At 37.5% G+C, this 18,324-nt stretch overlaps 1 protein-coding gene across 2 annotated transcripts in view; it reads left to right on the top strand.

Moving 5' to 3' along the window:
• rab3gap2 (RAB3 GTPase activating protein subunit 2 (non-catalytic)) overlaps positions 1 to 16,747 on the top strand; it is a 95,337-nt gene extending 78,590 nt beyond the window's left edge. For both annotated transcript variants that reach the window (XM_043695776.1, XM_043695777.1), the window contains 8 exons: positions 3,135 to 3,205; positions 6,443 to 6,478; positions 9,557 to 9,631; positions 11,355 to 11,573; positions 11,933 to 12,022; positions 12,497 to 12,712; positions 13,944 to 14,102; positions 16,101 to 16,747. In XM_043695776.1, coding sequence (XP_043551711.1) covers positions 3,135 to 3,205; positions 6,443 to 6,478; positions 9,557 to 9,631; positions 11,355 to 11,573; positions 11,933 to 12,022; positions 12,497 to 12,712; positions 13,944 to 14,102; positions 16,101 to 16,250 — 1,016 coding nt within the window. In that variant the 3' untranslated portion in view covers positions 16,251 to 16,747. The remainder of the gene's footprint in view (positions 1 to 3,134; positions 3,206 to 6,442; positions 6,479 to 9,556; positions 9,632 to 11,354; positions 11,574 to 11,932; positions 12,023 to 12,496; positions 12,713 to 13,943; positions 14,103 to 16,100) is intronic.
• The last annotated feature ends 1,577 nt before the right edge of the window (positions 16,748 to 18,324 follow it).

Raw genomic sequence — 18,324 nt, forward strand, 5'->3', positions numbered from 1 at the left:
TTTTAGTCGAGTATTGAGTGCAGTATGGCTTCATATGGTCCATTCAGATCAGGCAGTCTCCAGATGTTTGTCGGATTAGAGGTCAAATTTCATAGAGTCACACTTCTTGTGAGTCCAGCGTGGACTTTGGTCAGGAGGAAAGAAATTGCCTGACAGAATGTCCCTTTCTTAATTCAAAAGTCTTGCCTCCCATTTATCACACAACCCCTTAGTCAATTTAGTTTCAACAGATCTCACAGCCCCAGAAACAGTTCTGAGCCTTTTTACAACTAGTGTAAAGATAAAGATGAGGTAGGATAATTTACCACACAAAAGGTTCTTGGTAGTTGGCCAGATTTCACATTGCACTGATCGTTTTAATTGGGGTCATGTTTGATATAAACACTTCTGATAACTCAAAGTTTCTGCCACTCTTTTTGTTTATCAATGAATGATCGCTTCCTTCAGCACAACGTGGGAGAAGACTGAAGTTACCTAACCTTGCTACAGTCTCTACTCTGTGCTGTTCTTTTAACTTGAAGCTGTTTGACATCTTGACATTCTGCTTAATTGTTTGAATTTATATTTTAATTTATACCTATAACTGTTCACTTTTATGCCCAAAATATTGGAAACCTTTTTTTATCCATGTTAGATTCTCTGCAGTGTAGAAACAGGCCATTTGGCCCAAGAAGTCCACACTGACCCTTCGAAGAATAACTCACCCAGACCCATTTCCCTCTGACTAATGCACCTAACACTATGGGCAATTTAGCATGGGCAATTTAGCATGGCCAATCCACCTGACCTGCACATCTTTGGATTGTGGGAGGATCACTCATCCTTCAGTACCAAAATCATTTGTCTTGCTTTCATTACCTCTTGACAGCCACTTTAATGCCATCCATCCTCCATACGCTCTGGTTTATCCAAAATACTACTGTGTTTTTATTGTAACATAGTGAATTGCACTGATCCTTGTGCCCTATTCTCACTGAATTATACTGGCTCCCCATGCTGCCTCAGAGCATTTTAACTTAAAGCTTCCAACCTTGCTACAAATTGCTGCCATTTTCTCTATTATCTTCCAGCTGATACTACTTCCTAGCCATTCATTTCCTTTGACTAACTTTCTGTCCAGTTCCTTCCATTTGCCTCATCACCATTGATAACCCTAAGATCCAACTATTTGAAAGTGTTTGATTGTCATTTTTATCTTTTCCTCCCCGACATCTGCTTGCCCAATGAGTTTGTGCGCTTGTTTTCATTAACTGCCCTGTGTAAGTGCAAGTCATTAACGTTAGATAATACTGTGTTGGGCAAACAGTGAATTGTTTTATCAAAGTGTGCCTACACCCTTAAAAGTGCATATCACACTTTTTTTTCCGATTGTTGCTAAAAGAAAACTGCAGATTTCAAACTACAAACTATAAATCAATTTTATAAATAAATATTAAAGAAAAGATCACCGCAAAGTTAGAACACAGAAACATAGACTATTAATGTGCAAAAAGAGGCTGTAGGAACATATGATCAAGGGACAGGACAGGAGTAGGCCTCTGAGCCTGCTCTGCCATTCAGTAAATCATGTTTGATCAGATTTTAACCTCAACGCCATATTCCTGCATACCCCAGATCATAATTCATCCATTGGTAATCTCTGCCTTATAAACACCTACAGATTGTGCATTTCACTGCCTTTTTGAGGAAGGGAATTCCAAAGACAATATTTTTTTCCCTCATCTGTCTTAAAAGGCGACCCTTTATTTTTAAACTATGACTCCTATTTCTAGATTCTCCCATGAGGCAACACCTGGTCATGTCCCCGGAGGATCTTTTATGTTTTTATTAAGTCAGTTCTGACTCTTCTAAACTTCAGAGAATACAGGCCTAGCCTATTTAGCCAATTAGTAAGGCAATCTCTTCATTCCAGGTAGCGGTCTAGTAAACCTTCTTTGAACTACTACCAGTGCATGACCAGGTATAGTGACTAGTACAGTGCACAGTACTCCAGACATGGTCTCGCTAATGAAGTATAACTGAAGCATAACCTCACTACTCTTTCATTCGGTTCATCTGGCAATAAAACATGACATTCTATTAGCTTTCCTGATTACATGCACACAAATTGTCAAACCTTGTAAATGTATTTTTTTTAACATCAATCAAAAATATTGAGTTTTAGGTGATGGCAAGGGTCCAAAAGCAGCAATAGAATTATTTGTATCTTTAAGAATCACCAGCAATACAATGAGCAGTATTAAATTACTTACAGTGTGGAAACAGGCCCTTCGGCCCAACAAGTCCACACCGACCCGCCAAAGCGCAACCTACCCAGACCCATTCCCCTACATTTACCCCTTCACCTAACACTACGGGCAATTTAGCATGGCCAATTCACCTAACCTGCACATTTTTGGATTGTGGGAGGGAACCGGAGCACCCGGAGGAAACCCACGCAGACACAGGGAGAATGTGCAAACTCCACACAGAGTCGCCTGAGATGGGAATTGAACCCGGGTCTCTGGCGCTGTGAGGCAGCAGTGCTAACCACTGTGCCACCGTGCCACCCATATGGGGGAGTCATTTTGACATTGGATTTCTAATTTATTTGTTTCTACAAAAGCGATGGTGGCATTTGGAGTCAACAGAAAGGCTATTAAGTGAACTGGGTAATCTTGTGCAGTAGGAATAGTGGGTGCCTAAACCAGCACAAGAACAATAAAGTGTTGAATAGGAACACTTTTAAGATGTGACAGATTGAGTTCAGCTGAAAACTCAAAAGATGGAGCAAACTAGCAAGGGTGAAATGTCAGGATCAGTGAAAGAAAACTTCTTAAAAAAATGATCAAATGAAATATTTAATATTTAATTTTAAGTTATAGGCCCCAAGGTGGGGTTACTGGTGCAGTCCAGGAAATAAAGTAACAGATGACAGAAAATCATTCCATGTTGCCACCAAGTGGATGAAACCCACAACCCTATTGTTACAAGCATGATTTCAATTGTAGATATTTATAAAACAACATTTAAATATTAAACTCAAGCTTATTTCATAAAATTGAACATTTTAATATTGTTATTCTTAGTAGATGAAATATTGGGTTGAGTCATTGTAATCAGCTACACCTTAGTAAGTCGTGTTTTATTTGCAGGAGTTGCTGTAATGATGTGGAACACCTTTATTGTAAAGAGACTGTCAGCCACTGCTTATCTAATGGATAAGGTAAAGCTTAATATTTAATTTCTATTTTGGTGTTAACCTAATTGCTTAACTACATAAATCATTAATACAAAAATTATGATTAAAAGAAAGATGAAATATTAAGAAGATCAAGTCAAAAACGATATTAGTGTAACAGATTATAAAATGCTCTTTAGTCTTGAATCAAACTTCCAAAATGTGTTTGAGTAAACAGATATGACAATGTTTCTCCCTGTACATTGTTTCTAATAATGCCAAGAAATGACAGTGTGATGTAGAACAGAAAAGCCCGTCATGAACAAGAGCACTGTAAACCAACCACAGGGTTTGTAAAAAACTGCATTTTAGGATTGAACAGAAAATTTCACAACTAATATTTAAAAAAAACCTTAATTTGAATAAGGATGAAAGGGTAACTAGAGCGAGATTAGGCCCCCTTAAAGATTAGCAAGGCCGCTTATATGTGGAACTGCAGGAGATGGGGGAGATACTAAATGAGTATTTTGCATCAGTGTTTGCTGTGGAGAAGGATATGGGAGATAGAAAACGTTGGGAAATAAATAGCGGGAATTTGAAAAGTGTTCTTATTGCAGAGGTAAGTGGGCTGGACATCATAAAATGCGTAAAGGTGGATAAATACCTGGGACCTGATCAGATGTACCCTAGATCTTTGTGGGAAGCTAGGGACGTGCTGGGCCCCTTGCTGAAATATTTGTATCGTTGATAGCCACAGGTGAGGTGCCGCAGGATGGAGGTTAGCTAATATGGTGCCGCTGTTTAAGAAAGTTGGTAAGGAAAAGCCAGGGAAGTATAGACCAGTGAGCCTGGCATCAGTGATGAGCAAGTTGTTGGAGGGGATCCTGAGGGACAGGATTTACATGTATTTGAAAAAGGCACTTATTGATTAGGAGTTTTCAGTCATGGCTTTGTGGGTGGAAAATCATGTCTCACTAACTTGATTGAATTTTATTGAAGAAGTAACAAAGGATTGATGAGGGCAGGGTGATGGATGTGAACTATATGGACGTCCGTAATTGGACAAGGTTTGGCATGGTAGACAGATTAGCAAGGTTAGATCATGTGGAATACAGGGAGAACTAGCCGTTTGATGCAGAACTGGCTCGAAAGTAGAAGACTGAGGGTGGTGGGGGAGGATTGCTTTTCAGACTGGAGGCCTGTGACCAGCAGTGTGCCACAAGGATCGGCGCTGGGACCACAGTTTTTTTTCATTCATATAAATGATTTGGATGTGAACATAAGAGATATGGTTAGTAAGTTTGGAGATGACACCAAAAGTGGACAGCCAAGAAGGTTACTCAGAGTACAATGGGATCTTGATCAGATGGGCCGAGGGGTGGCAAGATGGAGTTTAATTTTGATAAATGTGATGTGTTGCATTTTGGTAAGGTAAATCTGGGCAGAACCTATATACTTAATAGTCAGGTCGTGGGGAGTGTTGCCAAACAAAGAGACCTTGGAGTGCAGGTTCATAGTTCCTTGAAAGTAGAGTCACAGGTAGACAGTATAGTGAAGAAGGCATTTGGTATCATTGCTTTTACTCGTCAGTGCATTAAGTATAGATGTTGGGAGGTTATGTTGTGGCTGTACAGGACATTGGTTAGGCCACTTTTGGAATATTCCGTTCCATTCTGGTCTCCCTGCTTGTGAAAGTTGAAAGGGTTCAGAAAAGATTTATAAGGATGTTTTCAGGATTTGAGGGTTTGAGCTAAAGGGAGAGGTTGTATAGGCTAGGGTTATTTTCCTTGGAGCATTGGAAGCTGAGAGGTGACCTTATAAAAGTTTTTATAAAATCATGAGGAGCATAGGGTGAATAGCCAAGGTCTTTCCTTCCAGGGTAGTGAAGTCCAAAACTAGAGGGCATAGGTTTAAGGTGAGGGGAGAAAGGTTTAAAAGAGACCTGAGAGGCAACATTTCCACGCAGAGGGTGGTACATGTATGGAATGAGCTGCCAGAGGAAGTGGTGGAGGCTGATACAATTGCAACATTTAAAAGGCAACTGCATGGGTATATGAATAGGAAAGGTTTAGAAGGAATAAGGGCCAAATGCTGGCAAATGTGACTAGGTTAATTTAGGATATCTGTTTGGTATGGACGAGCTTGACTGAAGAGTCTGTTTCCATGCTATACAGCTCTGTCTGTATAACCCACAATTTGGTCAAACTGAATGGTCTTTGTTTTTGTTGCCATCTAGTGGACATTTTCATTTAAATCAGTGATGTCTGAAATTTTACTGGTGTACTAATTAATAATGCTGAGACTGAAATATTAACAGTATACTTCATTGCGATTGGGTAACAATACTAGCTATATCTTTAGACTGTTGTTTAAAAGTAAAGGATTTTATTTTTGTACATCTTGGTCAAACTACAATATCCTGTTGCTCCAGTGAGTAGGTGCTTCTGAATTGCTGTAATGCCACTGACTGTCTTTGTTATAGACCAGGCCAGACCCCCTCAAAACTTTTCAAGAAAGTAGCCCAGACCGTAACTTTGCTAATTGTTTTAGGCAGGTGTAAGGTGGATATTCTGGGAGGGATGCAGTTAGTCAAACCACTTTGTTTCAAACAGAATTTATTTACAAGATTATCGAATTAAACACAAACAAAAGAGAACAGAATAACTTAATCTATCTGAAAACCCAACAGGTTAACTTAACTTAATGATGCTGTTTCCAATACATGCTACAATCCCCATAAACACTCATTGGCACAAAAGGTAAAATCAAACACAGGGTCTCACAGGAGAGAAGTCAGAGAGGGAGGATCAGCATGGACCTGCCTCTCTTGGGTCCAGCAGCTTCACAATGCCTGACTACTTCCAATCAGAGAAAAGCTGAGCTGGGAGAACTGGCCACTCCCCTTTCATTGTACAAGTTTTTTTTTCCAAAAATTCGAAAGCCTTTTTCTTGAGGCAGTATCTGTTAGCTATAACCAAACTGGCCCCAAAACCCTTCAAGCTTAGACTTTTCGGAGTCTGTGTCTTTTCCGACTTCTCTTGCAGGGAGAAAAAACCAAGAACAACATAACCTTGTTAAAGGAGCAGCATCATCACATCTTACATCCAGATCTTGTAGGTAGTAGCATCACTAAAGTAAATTGTCAGATTTTCATTCCTGCTTTCCCTGGAGCACTTGAGTTTGTTACATGCTAAGTAATTGAACGATTATAAGGTTTCTTGTCATTCAACTTTTATTGATGAAAAGCGTTGATGCCCCTTTTCAATGTTGTTGTTTTAATAGGTTGGCAAGGCGCCAAAAGACAGACTGTGCAGAAGAGTGAGTATTTTTGAAAGATTGGGGAATGCATTAATGAATCTTCAGTGGTCTTAGAAACCTTTCCTGCTTTTCTTTGTTTACTTTGAATTGAAGCTATGGGACAGGGGGAGATGACAGCCTAGTGGTGTTACCATATACCCAGGTATGTTCTGGAGACCCAAGTTCAAATCCCATTGTGGCAGATGGTGAAATTTGAATTCAATACAAATCTTGAATTATGAATCTAATTATGACAATTGTTGATTGTCAGAAATATCCATATTGTTCACTAATGTCCTTTAGAGAAGGAAACTTACTTGGTCTGGCCTACCCATAGCAATGTAGTTGATTCTTAACTGCCCTCTGACCAATTAGGGATGAGCAATAAATGCTGGTCTAGCCAGTGATGCCCTCATCCTGTACATTAGGATAATATAAATCAAGTTTTGGGACCTGAACTTGAATCCAGCCGAGACAGGTGGAGACTAATTTTTTCCTTACCTGGAAAGAGAAGAAAGAGAGATTAACCTGCAGTGTTTCAATCAGCTTCGCTGCCCAATAAATTGCACAATTGTACTTCATATCACAGAGACAGAGAGCTGAAGCAAAGCAGCCTTTCGACCTCAGTATTTGCAAAATAGTAAAATTAAACTGTTGAAGACATCGAAATAGTCACTTCAGTAGTTCCGAACCAGACTTCATGAATAATTCATCTCGACACCAGTTTTAAGACTTTAAAAATTTATTAAATACAATCTAACATTATCATAGAGTAAATTATACAGCAACGTAAATGGATGAACATCTATGCTTTAAACCCGAAACATTTTGTTTTCAGCCCCATTCACAGAAAAACATGAAGATAAACAACTATTAAAGGGATAAGTAAAGCAAAATAACAAATCTGGCCAAAATGTCCTTCAGAATGCATTGGACTCCTTGGCTGTTTTTGCTAAAATGTTGATCAGCGTCACTTTCTCAGTTCACACAAGTGAAGTCATTGATACTTCTAACTCCGCTTTCTACCCATTGACCTAGTGTATCAGATGAGGCAGGGAACTTTTAAATCCTCATGCTGTTGAAGCAGCATTCCAAAACTATCTCTCAGAAAACATCGTCTGCTCTGGTTCCGCTCTGATAGACTGTCCCTGAGGCCTCAGTCACAAGTGCCATCTGTTTGAATATGAGGTCTCCTTCAGACTTGGTGGAACCAACACGCAGGCACTGACCTCGTCAATGACCAACTTCTGAATCTCTTTAAATATAGTGCAGTTCCTGGTAGTCAGTTTGTCTTTTAGACCCTTTTAATCAAGACCTAGCTTGCAATTAGCCTTCAGGCCTGGCCTCTCAAATAAACAAAGCTTGTCTTCATATGTACTTTTTAACCCAAGCTGTATCAAAGTCCGTCAGTCATTTTCAGCTCATTATTAAACATTTGATTTCAAAAAAAAGTAAAAATCATGAAAAAATGGCAAGGGTTCTAACAAGTATATAGAAAGCTTTATTTAAAAAATTGATAACTTTTAAATCTAATTTTGATGCTGAAGTCTTTGATTCAGCTTAAATAAATGTATAACTTAACCCAATGGATTTCTGCCTTTATTTAATATTGAAGTCACATGTGCTGTTGGATAAAACTGTACTAGGTTCCTGTGAGGGTTGAATGTTCTGCCAAGACTTGCAGATAAATTCGGAAGTGGAGTTTGCAAACTGTGGCCTTAATCTTGCACCTTGTGAAGCTCTGTATTCAGCCAACTGAGTGAGTGTTAAAAAAAAATCAAAACCAGACAGTCAACATGGCTTTAAGGGGAGATCATGTCTGACAAGCTTTGTTCGGTTTTTTGATGAGGTGATATAGGCAGTGGATGATGGTAGTGCTGTGGATGTTGTATATTTGGACCTATAGTGCATATGACAGGTTGGTTAGTAAATTAAAAATATTTGAGATTGAGTCCTTTGCAACATGGATTAGAAGTTGGCTAATAGAAGACAGGGGTTTTTTGTAGATGGGCATTTCTCAGACTGGAGAAAAGTTGAAACTAGGGATCGTTGTTGGAGCCCTTGGCTCTTATAATTTATAAAAGAACAATTTGGGAGCAAAGTCTCTGAATATGTAGATGATAACCAAGCTTGGGAGAATAGTGAATTGTGAGGATGACTCTGGGTGACTTCAGAGAGAAATTGACAAGTTGGCCAAATGGGCAGATACCTGGCAGATGAATTTCAATGCAAAGAAATGTAAGGTAATGCATTTTGGTAGAAGAAACTTGGAGACAATATAGGCCCAGTGGTGCAACTTTTGAGGGGAGTACAGAAGCAGAGGGACTTTGGGGTTCATGTGCATAGTTCTCAGAATGTGGCTAGGCAAGATGAAAGTTATTAAGAAGGCTTATATGATCCTTGGGTTTATAAATAAGGCATAGAGTATAAAAGTGCAGAAGTGATGCTACACTTCTACAAACCTTATTTAAGGAAGATTGTTAAAAGCCCTCGTGAAAGTGCAAAGGAGATTTAGTAAAATGATATCAAGAGCGAGGGATTTTAGACACATGGAAAGATTAGAGCAATTGGACCTATTCTGCTTACAGCAGAAGTGTTGACCTTGTTGAAGTGTTCAAAATATAGCGATTTTGACAGGGTGAAGAAGGTTATTCAGTTTCTCCTAGTTGCTATGTTAGTAAATAGGGATCACAATTTCAAGACAATCAGCAAAAGAGCTCTGATTGAGATGAGAAGCATCTTGACTGAGAGTTATTAGGATTTGGAATGTTCTGCCAATTCTAAAAGCAGTTTTAAAAAGGGGCTGGACATATGCTTGAAAGTGATGAATTCAGAGTGCAGTGCACATAGAGCTGGATAATGGGACTACCTGGGTAGCTCTTTGGAGACATGATGGGTTGAATGGCCTCCTGTACTGTAAAATCCTGTTACCATAAGCTTGGAATCTGATCATCTGGCCACTCATTCAGCATGGACTTGTGTTTGGGACATTGGGATTGTATGAGGCGAAACATGCCATGAAAATTCTTAAAACAAATGGAAATGCTGATTGATTTTTAAGTGTCTGATTATAAAGTTTGATTTTTCTTTTCTGGACAGGATGTTGGCATGAGTGATACCTCCATCACTTCTTTCCTTGGTTCTTGTTCATTGCTCCTTCAAACCTTAATGGAGGTAAAGAAATAGCATTACATTTTAAGAGTTAACATGTTTGGATTAATTTTTACAGATTGTAGAATGTTGTTTCCACCTTTTGGGATTTGTATTTCAATCTATATAGCCAATGGGATTGAAATTCCTTCAATTTAGAAGCTGTTGAGATTTTTTTGTATTTGGTCTTGAACAGCCCACCAAATTATTAGTGTGTTTGAGACCAGATAATGGGACATTATTAACCTGAGTATCCCGAACTTGAACAGGCTGCTACTGGCAACAATAGGAATTTTAACTGGAATTAAGTAATTGCATGAGTGGGATTTTTAAACTCATTGCTATCTCTTCTGAAACCAGGAGTGTTTAATACAGAAGTTGAATGCTAGAGGAAAGGAATAGTTCCCAGGCATAGACGTCTGGTCTCCACAGCAATGGTCATAAACATATATATATTGTGAAACATTAGAAATGGATTTTCTAGGATCATGAGATTGGCTTTAGCATGTGAAAAATGTAAATATTCCAGTCTTGTCTGGCATCTTCATATTATTAAAGATGTGCTTTGACAACCTTGGCAATAGAGTGTGCTAAGTTGTTTTGAAATTAGTCCTAAATTTATATTGTGTACTGTGTAGGTGGAGACGGAAATGAGTGTTTAGTTGGGTTTGCAGTGACATTGGAATTCTGCCCCACGATGTTGGAGGTATTAGAATATTTTTAAGGTGGAGGCTGGTAGATACATAAAACCATAGAAAATAGGAGCAGAAACAGACTGTTCAGCCCTTTATGCCCACTCCACTATTCAACATCATTGTGGCTGTTCTGGAGGCCTCAGTGAGAGAAAACATACCCCTGTGTCAGAATGTTATATGTAACATTGAGAACTACTTTTATTCTTCTAAACTCCAGTGAATACAGGCTCAGTTGACCCAATCTCTCCCCATATAACAAACCTGCTATCCCAGAAATCAAACTGGTGAAGTTTCACTGCACTCCTCCTATGGCAAGTATATCTTTTCTTGTGGAAGATTTGGTTCTCGTTGATTCCCTTACCTAACCGTTACTTGGGATTGGTGGTACTGTGGAACACATAAGATCAGCTGTGATCTTATTGAATGGTGGAGCAGGCTTTAAGAACTGAATGGTTAACTTCTCCTAACTCTCATGTTCCTATGTATCATATGCTCCAAATAAATCTTCATGAGCAAGGTTGACATTTTAAAACATATAAGCATTCTTATGCCATCTTGTGATAAACAATAATAATGATGCATTGTTTACAAAGGGTAAAAAATGTGTAAAATAGCATTTTGTCATATTGTTGTACAAGACCATGTGAAAACAAAAATTACTGCATTTACAAGTAGAGAATGTAACATGGTGATAATTTTAAGAACCTTAATTAAATTAATGAAACTGGATAAGTTGAAGAAATGCCTTTTATCAAAGGAATTTAGAATTTTTGTTTTTGGGCATGTTTGCAAACAGTTGTAGCAAAAGCATAGATGCCTTTCAAGGAAGCTAGTTAAACACCAGAGGAGAAAGGTAAAAAGGTTGAAAGATTTTGATACAGAGAATAGAGGGAGATTCAAAAGAGGCATTAATACCAACATGGATCAGTTTGTTTTTGCTGGATATTGTGTAATTAATTGGAAATATGCTGGTTTAATTGTTTTGTTTATATATTGTTGCAAAGTTTTATGTGATACTAATTTGCCCTTTTTAATATGATCTATGTTATTAGGCTGAAGTTAGCAGTGATGAAATGAAGGAACCATCTCTAGACATAGAAGATACGTGGTCATCTGTGGAAGGCCCAACATCAATAGTGGATCTGGCTCTAGAACAAAGACATGTTCATTACCCATTGGTTCAGCACCACTATATTTTGGCTGTTATCATGCATGGAATAATGCTGTTTGGAATGAAGTCTGTCAAAATATTTAGTCTCTTTGACAGTAAGGTATTGTCCTATTTTTTGTCTAATGTTTTGCAGTCTAATGTTTTAAAAGTTCTAAGTTCGTTGCTATACATGTGTTTAACTATTACTTGGTATTTGCTTTTCTTAAAATATACATCTGAACACTTATTAATTTGTCCACATAGCACTCATTATACTTTATTTCCTTCCATGTTCCGTATGTGTATTATTACATATTACTGTTATCTAACCATTCAGTACTGTTTTGAAATGGAAGTGAAGTTGCTTCAAAGGATAAATTAATGAATGAATTTTAAGAATTTTTGCCATTCATAATTGAAAGTTAAAATTGTTGTCCTGGACAAGCAATGTCTCATTTTATGCTGCATCTTTACTTCCAGGGTAAAAATGCATTTTTCAAGGAGCTAACTTCAATTCAGCTGCTGCCAAGTGGAGATATGGATCCTAATATAGTGTCTCTCAGACAGCAGGTAAGCAAATCATTTACTAAATTGTGGCTCTAAGACTGTCATTTTGAATTATTTGCTTCATTAACTACACTAACAAAGCAAATGTTTTGTATGAAAATTTAAATTCTGTACTTCGTAACAAAGGTGCAGTTTTGAGTTTTCAGTGATTGCAAACTACATCAACCATAAGGTTTTAAAAACTTAGTTTCAATTTATAATTGCTTAGAAACTGATTAATTTCTAGCATGAATTCAACTTCAGTCGTATTATATGAAGTTGGTTGGAGTACCTAAGTCTACAGCACAAAAACTATCATTAATGTGGTACTAATTTGGTCATGTTATGCTGATAGGTCACTGAACATGTAAAGTGTTCCAGAACTGAAGCCATTCACAAATATACATCAGGAAAAACAAAGGACCAATGTGTTTGTAGCATTTTGTCTTATTTCCTGATACTTTCTAGTGCAATAACTTATCGATTGTTGTCTTCCAGTTCCTCATGAAATTAGTCAGTGCTTCAGTGAAAGAACTAATCAAACCTCCAAAGACTGAATGTACTTCTAAACAGCAATCACATAGAGAACAAAATGAAGACTGGCCGTCAGTGGCAGTGGAGCTGTCTCAGAACCTCCAAGTGAATGAGGATGTTATCCGCCGACATTATGTATGTGAGCTGTATAATCATGGAATTGACCATATTGGTGAAGAGGTAACACACACATCTATACTTTGAGTCATTTATTTAAACTATATAATTAATTAATGGAGTTGCCAAGTCATTTCCTTGGTTGTATTTTTTCACTAAACAGGAAGACTGGATGGATCATTTATTACAACTAATAAATTAGAAACTAATGATTTTATTTTGTGCCTTTCATATTCTAAAGACATCCCAAACTGTTTTGCAGCTAGTGAACTGTTTTTGAACTGTAGTCTGTTATTTAGGCAAATAATATCTTTTTACACAGCAAGGTCTACAAATACTAATGAGACAGTAGCCAAACTGATGATCAACATTATTGAGAATTAAATCTATGGAATAATAGTGGATCTGATTCGGTGGCAGTTTTAATTACCTGCTTAAGGTCACCAACAGATCAGGTCCTTGTGTTTATATATTGCCCTTCAAATCCACCTATGTGTCATTAAATACTTTGACTATTGAATTACTTTTGAACTATAGTCACCATTATGGAAGCAAAGATGGCAGACGAATTATACGTAGGAAACTTACAAATAGAAAAAAGGGAGAGGATCTCTCTTTGGAAATGGTGTTTGAGGGATAAATGTAGATCAGAATCCTTTGATTGACAGAAAGTATGGTGAAATCGTTAAATTCTGTGCTATAAAACTTGCAACTCAACTCCTGCTCTTGCTAACAGGACCTTTTGTCATGTATGGATAATGTTGTATGATGTTGAAGGTTGGGTCCTACCCTCTATTCTGTACTCTTGACTCAGAATACTACTTTCAACACTGCCTATGATTCAAAAGTACTTCCAGCTCTAAAACCTGAGGTTGCAAATGCAAACTTGGTCTGCCTTTGCCTTTTTTCACACTCTGACCCAGTCTTCCAATTATTGTCACTGTTGAAGTGGCATCTCCTACAATAGCCAGCACCCATTACATGTGATAGTGGGACCAAGGAATAGATGGCTAGCTTGTATGGGCTTTTATAGTTGATTGTATATGGAGAACTTGGAAATGTAGTTGCAAAGCCCTCTCTACAAAGAGCCTTTAAGTGTTAAACATTTCAAACTTACTTATAAAGCTGTACAATGGAAATAATTTAAGTTTGTTTGGTGTATGCTATCTTTTTTAATGAATGCTATCCATGTAGTAGTGGAATAATTTGGGACATTTGTTGGACTAATATTGACAGTTAAACAGGATTTCAGTCTGGATCTTTATAATCTGATTTTTGTTTATCATCTGTCCAGGCCCTTCTGCAGGTACATGATCAAGAGGTTCTGGCATCACAACTCCTTGTACTGACAGGACAGAGACTTGCATATACTTTACTTCATACTCAGACTAAGGAAGGCATGGAGCTGCTGGCCAGACTCCCACCAGTGTTGTGTACATGGCTTAAGGCTATGGTGAGTATTGGATCTATTTTATCAATAAAGTTAATACTGATTTTTAAAACATTCAGCAATAAGATTACAGTTACTCTATGATTAGGGAACAAAAATGATTTGACTTTAAGAAAAACTTTGAAATCATTAACTTTCTCTAAACTTTCATTTGGCAGAACATAAAATCAATTATCTGGTTCTGTGTGTTACTTGGTTCTATGCGTGAAACAAAGTAGCATTTAACATGTTGACTGTTTCTTTGAGGATAATTCCATAGTAAATACAGTAATGAGAAAAGCACCAGTACATCAAGTAGCTGTAGTCTTATTGCTGAATCCTTTTAAAAGAAAATCATCTTTTAAAGCTTAGTGTCTGTTTGCTTTAAGAAAATCTAATGGAAAACCATGAACTGGTTTGCATGGGATTTGGGAGCTTTGACATTTTCACTTTACGTATAGTGAAAAAGTTTATAACAATCACTTGTCACCCGTAGATCCATTGGACTTCTGAATAATCCTTTCAGACTAAACGTTAACTCTTAGTGACTCCACAGATGCTGCCAGACCTGTTCAGTTTCTTCAGGAGTTTGTTTAATTTTGAATATCTGCATCCGCAGTTTTTATAAGAACTGAATGTTGACTTCACATTTTTCAGTGATTAAGTGTATGACTGAACTACTTGCCTGTGACAGATAAGGTACCATTAATGTGAATCAAGCGTACCAGATTTAACTCGTAACAGATTTGTACATAAATTGGTGAAAAGGGAGGTTTAAAGGCTGATTACTATTCAGCTGACTATTTGAGTTAACTCAGGAGATAAAAGGCAGGAAAACAATTATGCATTACTTTCCTAAATTTTTGTTTGCTCAAATAAGGAATGTCGACTTGTGGGAAGAATTAAGCCATGATTCACAGACCTAACTCGTCAGCTTGTCTGGTTGCATTTACATACCCTGGTGTTACTGCAAAATTGCCTGGCTCAGGTACCTTAGCAACTCTGCATAGGGATTATAATTGATGAAGCAGATGCTATGTACGCTTCCTTTATGTTCAACAGTATTTTAGCTCTCAAACATGTACCATGACCTCAGAACCAGTGCAAAAATACCAAAAATACATACCTCCAATGTGTTTCTTGTGCTGAATTTGCTGCTTTTTTGTGCTAAATGGAATGTCAGGAAGCAAAGCACAAACTAAAGCCATTCAGCCCATCAAGTCCATGTCAACTGTACGGAGCAATCTAGTTAAGTGCTTCCCAACTCTTTCCCCCGTAACCCCAATATCAAGACTTGAAAATTGTTGTAATCCGTCAGTGTGAACTGAGAGTACAGTGACCTGTTGACCAGCGTCCTAATCACCAGCCTAGTTAGATAGATTTATCTATCTTCAGAACGAATTGTTTTTTTGAGGTTTCAGCCTACATTTGAGTGTTAATTTCTGAGGTGATGGGAGGCGACAGATGGCAGGCCAGGGCAATGAGTAAGCAAGCACTAAATCATGTTCAACATTAGGGTGAGGGGGGAAAAATTTAAAAGGGACCAAAGAGGCAACTTTTTCATGCAGAGGGTAGTGCCTGTGTGGAACAAGTTGCCAGAGGAAGTGGTGGAGGCTGGTACAATTGCAACATTTTAAAAGACATCTAGATGGGTATATGAATAGGAAGGGTTTAGAGGCAAATGGGACTAGATTAGTTTAGGATATCTGGTCAGCCCCATAGTCTGTTTCCATGCTGTAATCTGACTCTAACTAAAGCCAACCAAGAGCTGTAGCAACTTTATAATGTAGAGATGGCATAATCAATAGTTTACCTGATCAAATCACTCTTTGCTAACACTTTACACATCTTCTCATCCACTGAATAATCAGAATACTGTTTGTTTGATTATTGTCTGCTATCCGAGGTGTCACTATGAAAGTCTATTTTGAAGAGCTTAAATTTCATAGATTTGAGGTTCTCATTATGTAATCCTTGTTTTGTATTGTACATGATCAGATTTCTTGCTTTTACTATTTATAGGATCCTCATGATCTTCAGAACACAGATGTGCCAATTATAGCAACAGCTAAACTGGTGAACAAACTGATAGAACTCTTACCTGAAAACCATGGGCAGTACAGCCTGGTGCTGCACCTGTTAGAAGCAGTTGAAGCCATATCCTCCTTGTGACAAGAATTGACCAATCTTTATTTAAATAGGTCTTCAGCTATGACCAGCTGTGAAAAGCTTGGATCGTTTTGATGTAAATGAGCCATTTATGTTTCAATTAATCATGTTCTTGAATACTTATTGTTATAGGTGGGTACTGAAAGTTCTGTTAGACTCTTCAATTTCTGTTCTATTATGTGAGATATCCTAATGCCCAAATAGTTTGCATGGCCATATTTACATACAGCTGAAGCAAAGCTCACTCATATCATTTTATTGCTAGAAGATGGCATATTATGTTGCTGTAGCCATGCACATTAAATGTTAGCTCAAGCAAGTCTGTTCTCAAGGTATTATGTAGTGAACAAGGTTGCATTGTATGGTCCATACATCTATAATTTCTAATCCCATTGTTGGAATGTCTGAAAAAATGGGAGGAATTTTGCAACTTGTTTTCCCAGCAGTAAACAATCCAAACATTCTACTAAGAATAGTGATAATGTCTATTTAAAAAAAGCCTTATATCGCAACTGTATTACACACAAAGGAAAATTTGAGTTTATTTTGTTAATATTAAGACAAAAGTTTTTATTCCCTCAATTTATTTTGGATTTGTATAAGTAACAAAATGAACAGTGATCAGACACCACTAATGTGTGTACAGATACATTTCCACACTTATCAGTGGACAAAAACCAATTGTAATATTGTAAATTATTGATCATAACTAAATAAAAACTTCAATCCCTGCTGAGTTGCTTTTTGTATAAATAATTGGAGTGCATTGCTTGAATATGACAGGTAAAATACTTAATGGGAACTGTATGTTGATTTATTTAAAACAAACTAAACATTACAGTGAAACTGAGAATTAACTGAAATACAGAAAATTAAAGTGATAGAAAATTGTAGCACTGAAATGGAGCACCTGACTTTGCAGTTAGTTTGTAGAAGTGCATTTAACTAATGGTATCCAATTGACCTATTGAAAAAAGCTTGTTAAAAGTAATTGGAATAATCTGATCAGATTGTGAGTATCAAGATTATCAGTAGTACCTAATATGCTGTTGCAGTAGTGTTCTGCTTTATATTATCCGAAAAGGGATGTTGGAGACTGGAGGAGTGTCCAGCAGACTGTTCTCGTGTTCTACGCTGTTGCAGAAACAGTTTCGTATGGCACTTGAACAAGGGTATGCACAATACCAGTGGACTGTAACAACCCCTTGTAGCTGAGGCTATCATGGAAGCTGGAATTGGCAACTCCCCCTACACCATGCTATTTAGTTTGACAGGATGCAGTTTTTTAAAATTTCTAGCGGGATTTGGAAATAATTGCCCTCACAATGTGGTAACTTTCAGGATGCATTGATTTATTAGCTGTTAGTTTTGAAAACCTAGGAACAGTAGTATTTATGAGATGTTGTAAAACCTCAAGGCCATGGTTTTGAAAGCACAGAAAAGAAGCACCCTTTCATTTTCTCCAGTAATCTGCACACTGCCGAAAATTGGAGTGGCCTAATTTCCAATTAAAAAATAAATCACTTCTAGTTCTATGAAAATAGAAGCTCCACCATGCCCGAGCACTAATATTTGGTAACATAAGGATATTTTAATTACTTGATGACTTAGCAGTCAAGTAGAAAATCGAATTTTAAATGCCCTTGGTTATTGTACCAAGGCTAAAACTGTCCATTTCTTTGTGATGGTTAAAAGAAGTGGCAACGGTTAAGATAGAGAGGATGGAAAGGATGCATTATGCTGCGTTTTAAATTGGGTAGATTTCCCCCAACAGCTGTTTCATAAAGGAACTAAATATAGATTTAGACCAAGTGAAATTAATAACTTTAACAGTTGAACCAGAGAGCAGTACCTGCAATAAATTCAAACCTGATCCCCAAAACATCAGGTGACAAATCTATGGAACAGACTCTCTTGGGATTGCAGGTGTAGGTGATGGTTAAAATGAAGCATTTCAGGAGTCAGTAAATCAATGGGACTTCACACATAAGTAATGTATACTAGGGTGATATCTTTGAAAGTAGTGACCCCAAAGGATTTTCACATCTGTTGCTAATAGCATTAGCTGGGATTAGTC

Source organism: Chiloscyllium plagiosum, chromosome 9, assembly GCF_004010195.1.
Source record: "Chiloscyllium plagiosum isolate BGI_BamShark_2017 chromosome 9, ASM401019v2, whole genome shotgun sequence".
Classification (NCBI taxonomy): domain Eukaryota; kingdom Metazoa; phylum Chordata; class Chondrichthyes; order Orectolobiformes; family Hemiscylliidae; genus Chiloscyllium; species Chiloscyllium plagiosum.